Raw genomic sequence first — 6,134 nt, 5'->3', positions numbered from 1 at the left:
ACAAGCACTTTCTCTTACATCCTTGGTGGATTTTCATTAACTTCTTTTGCTACATGATACACTAGTCAAATGGACATGCTTCGACTAATAACCTAAACAAGGCCAAACTTTTTTAGTGGCAAACAAGGCCTCCACTCACACCCATGATAGTTAAGCCCTAGAGGCAAGACTCGATGGAAATCCTTAAAATTCAATCCCAAGGGGCAATACTCCATTGGAGGATACCTTAACTGTAAAAATCAAGCCAAGGTGATAAGGCTTTTTGGGAAGCTACGATGCCCCTGGAAGATAAGCCAATGAGGCAAGTCTCAATGGGAAGCTACCATACCTATGAAGGAATAGCCCAATAGGCAATTTTGGATGGAAATCTAGTAGTTTATATATTCCTCACTGGAAAGACCCCTTAGGAGCAAGTGACAGACAAGGCCACATACCCCCTTGAAGATGAGCCCATGAGGCAAGTCACGATGGAAAGCTAGTAGTGGATATATTCCTCATTAGAAATACTCCATGAGAGCAAGTAGTTGACTTGACATCCACTCAAAAATCTTAAAAGATGATAAGCCTTAAAAGATGCAAGTTGATGCCTCAAAGGGAACAAATCTCATAAAGCATGAGCCTCAAAAGGTACATGGTCTTTCTATATAAAAAGTGCATATGGTAACTTTGATTACAGGCTTATACATATTTGAGAAGTCAAAGAATCTAAAAGGCATAATCCTCAGAAGAGTTTGATGCATGCTCCTATAATAGAGACGAAGGAATTTAAACCATCCTAAAAAAGAGGCAAGCATAGCTTAAAAAAATTGCAAAAGCAACTTCAAAAGCTAAATCAAAATTTTACTACAACTAGTAGAAGAAAGACGTAAAGGCAAACACACTATAATAGTGTATAAATGTCATATTAGTTGATTGAAGAAACTACAACAACCAACACGCACTAGTAAAAATGTTTCAACATGTGAACAAAAGAAAAAATACGGATATACTACAACATCCTCCTCATCACACAAGCCCCACAGCTTCATGTTCTCTTCTTTAGAATTCAACATCCTTGCTTGAAAATCCTTCAAAGTCTCTGCACATTGATCAAGTAGTTATGGGCTCACTAATGAAGTGGTCAATTGTTGCAAGTTGGGTCTTCCATGCCCTCAAAGAAAATGTCAACATATTTTTAAAAGGCATCTGAATCACCTCGTCAAAATTTTGGTAGTTATGCTAATTTTTAGTGGGATGGGATTCTCCATAAATTGGTATCACAACAATATAGAAGATCTCCCTGAAAAGATGATGATACCATGGAGAATTCCTTTTGAATCGAACAATAATAAAACTTCAATTTGTCTTTACGGAGAATCCTTTCTAGAATGTGTGGTGGGGAGACTAACTTTTCAAGAAGAAGAACATTCTCAGTAATGCACAACAAGGAAACTCCAACTTTTCTTCACAAAAATCCCCTCTGTAAAGAGTAGTGGGAAAATAACAACTTCTATCCTTGAAGAATCCTCTTCAAAATGTACGGTAAGAAAACTTTAATTCTTTTTCACATAGAATCTCATTTGAAATGCTTGTTTAAGAAAATGTGTAACCCCTTCCGTAATACATGAAAGTTAGGCTCAAATTATTTCTTATCTTTCTGGATTATTTATAGGCTTAAAATGGTATTTATAGGCCTAAAATGGCAAAAAAAAATAAAAAAAAATTTAAACTATTCCATTTTCAATTTGGTCCACAGATCCCCACTTGAACCATCTCACTTCACATAATTGGGTGGTTGTAGGCCTAATACATGTCAGAATATATGTTTTGTGCATTCTAACAAGCAATTTGTGTGCCCACAACATAACCACATTAAAAATTGCATGCAAGCATGGTCCCGCTATTTAGATCAATCCCATGTGAGGATCCCACTGCTCAATCTCGTCCGCATAGACATGGCAGGCACTATTTGATCCCATCTCACAGATTGCTGACAAATAGCCCCTACACCCTTTGGACATCTCATGGTTCAATTAACACAATTCAGGATCGCTCTACCGGCTCATTATTGGCTTGTTCCACCGTCAACCTGCGCTACTCCAGTAACCCATGCACATGACTCAACCCATTGGGTTGACCCATGGGCAAAAAAGTAGAGGATAGGACTCAAGCACGGGGCAGAAAGGATGAAGGGGAGACATTAAGCCAACCAAGTCATAGCTCGTTTTTATATATATATATATATTATATATATATATAACTACTTTTGAAAGCTTTTGGTGTCTGGTGCCGAGTTGAAAGACCAAATGAATTCCCAATTTGATAAGCTTATATTTAAAGTGAGCGTCACAATAAGACAAATCAAACAAACCAAGGATTACCTAATTCTGACATCATTAAGACACTCGAATATCCATAGAACGTGAAATGAATTCCTCTCGTGCAACCACTGATCATCACTTGTCTGTTGCAATCGACCATAACCGGCCTTCCTCTGCACATAGTGACGAATCCCCTTGGAGAACACAATGTGCATTACAACATCCTAGTGTATGTTGTGGGGTAACAAAGCACCCTATGGTGTAATGCAATGATGCACTCTGCATAAAATGTAACTACACCTCGTGAAGATGATGGAAAAACACAACCCAAAACAACCCCTTTACTCAAGATACATTGACTATTTACAAATGTTATTACAGCTTCTTACTATGAATTATGTGGTCTACAATACACTCAGTTCTTAACTTCAGTCTCTGCAACCTACTTACGTTATCACAACTCGTGTAGCGCACATATTTGGCCTCTACGGACTAAGAATATTATCACAGCTTATGTAGCTCCCAACTCCATCCTCTATGGCCTATGTATGGTATCACAACTCATGCAGTTATAAACTCTAGGCTCTGCGGCCTATGAATTTTATTATAACTCTTCGCTACAGTCTATGTGACCAACCATGGCCCACAGGGCTCATAGATCACACTACTGCCAACTTCTGCCTCTGCGACATACAAATATTATTACAGCTCTCTGCTACGACCTATGTGACGTGCCTACAACTCCCTACTACGACCTCTCTGGCAAGCTGGCACTCCTGAAGCAACTCACATGACTAATTGCTACAATGACTTTTACTTTTTCCTATGCACGGAGGACTACTGCCTCCGTAACAATCAACTAAAATCTTGGCCACCCGTTACGACCATTATTAGTAAACTACTGTTATACATTGTAATTTTTTTTTCTCTAATTCAGGAGAAGAGTGGACCTATGTACCTTCAATTACTTAGCAAATTATTTCAACTGGGTTAAACCCAGCAATTTTTTCCATTTTTTAGTGTTTTTTACAAATAAATTTATGGTGTCTACCTATCAGTTTTATTATTTCAGTTTGCACGATAATTCATAACTCTGTCATCATAAATCTTTCAACATGCATTAATAGTTATTTTATTTTCTTTATGTTTATAAAATAAATATAAATCAATTTTAACTCTTAAAGATGACTAGTTGACGGAAGAAAAATATCAATTCCTTTGCCCAACTCGTATTGCTCGAATGCGCTCTTCTTCCGAGCCGAGTCTGAACTACAGCTGCCAGTTACGGTCAATTCCCTGGGAGCACATTTCGTTTCGTCCACTAGTATACCCTCTTGTAACCTCCGGTATAACCCGGATATAACTCTCCTGTACCCCCAGAATAACAGAGAAATATTTGTGTACATAAGATGTACACAGCGCTGTGTACATCTTATGTTATTCTGGGAATATTTCTCTTCAGCTAGGGTTCAATCCATAGATATCGAGATTAACCAAGATGCAACGGTAAATACACGGTTAGGTGATCACACTAAAACGAGGGAAGAAGCCTAGAAGGTGTGGATGGCGAAGACGGCGACCGCTCCTTGGGTTCTCATCTGTCTGTTCGTTCTCCCCAGTACTTGAACCCGAAGGAACGAAACAATGATCTTCGCACAAGTGCCGCATAGTTAGAGCTAACGGGATTTCTTGACTTTTTTCTCCCTGGATTTCTTCGTCAAACCGTAACATCGATGCTCTGCGTTTGCCGTGATGGGCATTCTTTATTCTTCCGCTGCTTGCTTTTAGAAGAAAAAAGCTTCTTCTTCCGCGCTGCTTCTTTTGTTTTCAGTGTTTTTGAATTTGAGCGTCCGTTTTGGTGTTTGGCTTCAATCAAGTTCATGGCTGATTACAAGAGATCTCGATTTAAAGATGCTGGGTTTCGGAGGGTTCTTCCCTTGATTCTGGTAATATTTTTGGTGGTTTTGGTTATTTTGCTGTTGATTCGGAAGGGATCAGTTTCGGATTTTTCGAACATAGCAGTGGAAACTGAAAGTTTTTCTTTTGCTCCGTCTTCCATGGAGACTGATTATCCTATACTCTTGAACTTTGGAGACTTCAAACCAAAGCTTCCTAAAATGAGTGACTTTGCCATGTCTCTGGATAGAAGAAACTGTTTGCCACCAAGGAATATTGACCTCTTTCCAAATTTAGCAGAGAACCATGTAAAGATTGTTCTATATGTACACAACCGTCCACAGTATCTTCAGGTTGTGCTTAAGAGCTTGGCTAATGTGAAGGGGATTGGAGAAACCATGCTGGTAGTTAGCCATGACGGATACTTCACTGAGATGGATAGTATTGTTCAGAACATCCGGTTCTGCCAGGTGAAGCAGATTTTTTCGCCATATTCGCCACATCTCTATTCTGATAGCTTCCCAGGTGTTTCAAAAGGGGATTGCCAGAACAAGGATGATCCTTCTAAGAAGAATTGCAGTGGAAATCCAGATCAGTATGGCAACCATCGATCTCCAAGAATCGTTTCCTTGAAGCATCACTGGTGGTGGATGATGAACACTTTGTGGGATGGATTGCCAGAGACAAGGATGCATTCGGGACATATACTCTTCATTGAAGAAGATCATTTCATCTATCCGAATGCTTATCGAAATATCCAGCTTCTCGTGAAGCTGAAGCCAGAGAAGTGTCATGATTGCTTTGCTGTGAACTTGGCTCCATCTGATGTGAAGTCGAAGGGAGAAGGGTGGGAGAGCTTGATCGCGGAGAAGATGGGCAATATTGGGTACACATTTAACAGGACTGTTTGGAGGAAGATCCATGCAAAGGCCAGGGAGTTCTGCTGGTTTGATGATTATAATTGGGATATCACCATGTGGTCAACAGTTTATCCCTCGTTTGGGACTCCTGTGTACACTCTGAGGGGACCTCGGGCAAGTGCTCTGCACTTTGGAAAATGTGGGTTGCATCAGGGTCAGGATAAGAGTAGCGCATGCATTGATAACGGTGAGACAAACATTGAATTGGAGGAAATTGATAAAGTTCCTCATATAAAAGTTGACTGGCCAGTGCATGTATTCAAAAATCAAGAGGGATACCGTGCAGGTTTCAAAGGATGGGGAGGCTGGGGCGATCACAGAGACCAGGAGCTTTGCTTGAGTTTTGCCTACATGTATCACTCTTCTGAAGCCTTAACCAACTGAAGAGGTGTTTCCAAACAGGCATAAGATTTTTTGTCTTTGCAGAATTTTATGAATATGTTACTAACCAGGGTTTGAAAGGTAAAATCCTTCTTAGAAGATGCTTGTTATTCTAAAAATTTTTTATCTTTTTTGCCTTCTTTTGGTCTGTAAATTTTGCTCGCTTTAATTTGCTAATCAATATGCAGAAGACAATTGCTGACATGGTGATCATTAAATAATGAAAATTTTAGTCTTTTTGAGTTCATTATGTACCGTATTGTTATCTCTGATCGCCTAAGCTCTTTCAAGGAAAATTATATTAAGGAGAATTTTAAAGGAATGGCTCACCATTACATGAAGGCCTAAGCTCTTTCAAGGAAAATTATATTAAGGAGTGATTTCTGTGAATGATTTTTACATAGTAAGAAGATGGGATTCAACTGACGAAGAAAGCATTGTTAGCTGATGGAAAAAAAAGCTTTCTGAACTCTTATTTTTTTCACTGTGTTTTAGACATGATGCTTTTCTCTATCGACCATGGCAAATAAAAATGCTAGAGCTGGCCATTATCTGATTAAAGTACTATATTATTACTGGTTGCAAGTTATGCCTTTTTTATTGAGAATTTTAAAGGAATGGCTCACCATTACATGAA

At 39.0% G+C, this 6,134-nt stretch overlaps 1 protein-coding gene across 2 annotated transcripts in view; it reads left to right on the top strand.

Moving 5' to 3' along the window:
• The first annotated feature begins 3,833 nt into the window (after positions 1-3,833).
• LOC110033504 (alpha-1,6-mannosyl-glycoprotein 2-beta-N-acetylglucosaminyltransferase) overlaps positions 3,834-6,134 on the top strand; it is a 10,502-nt gene continuing 8,201 nt past the window's right edge. For both annotated transcript variants that reach the window (XM_020737507.1, XM_020737506.1), the window contains exon 1: positions 3,834-5,578. In XM_020737507.1, the coding sequence (XP_020593166.1) occupies positions 4,034-5,500 (1,467 nt within the window). In that variant the 5' untranslated portion in view covers positions 3,834-4,033 and the 3' untranslated portion in view covers positions 5,501-5,578. The remainder of the gene's footprint in view (positions 5,579-6,134) is intronic.

This window comes from Phalaenopsis equestris, unplaced genomic scaffold, assembly GCF_001263595.1.
Source record: "Phalaenopsis equestris unplaced genomic scaffold, ASM126359v1 Scaffold001201, whole genome shotgun sequence".
In the NCBI taxonomy this organism is placed as follows: Eukaryota; Viridiplantae; Streptophyta; class Magnoliopsida; order Asparagales; family Orchidaceae; genus Phalaenopsis; species Phalaenopsis equestris.
Note: the sequence above shows the minus strand (reverse complement) of the source record. Positions and strands in the feature narration are given on the sequence as shown.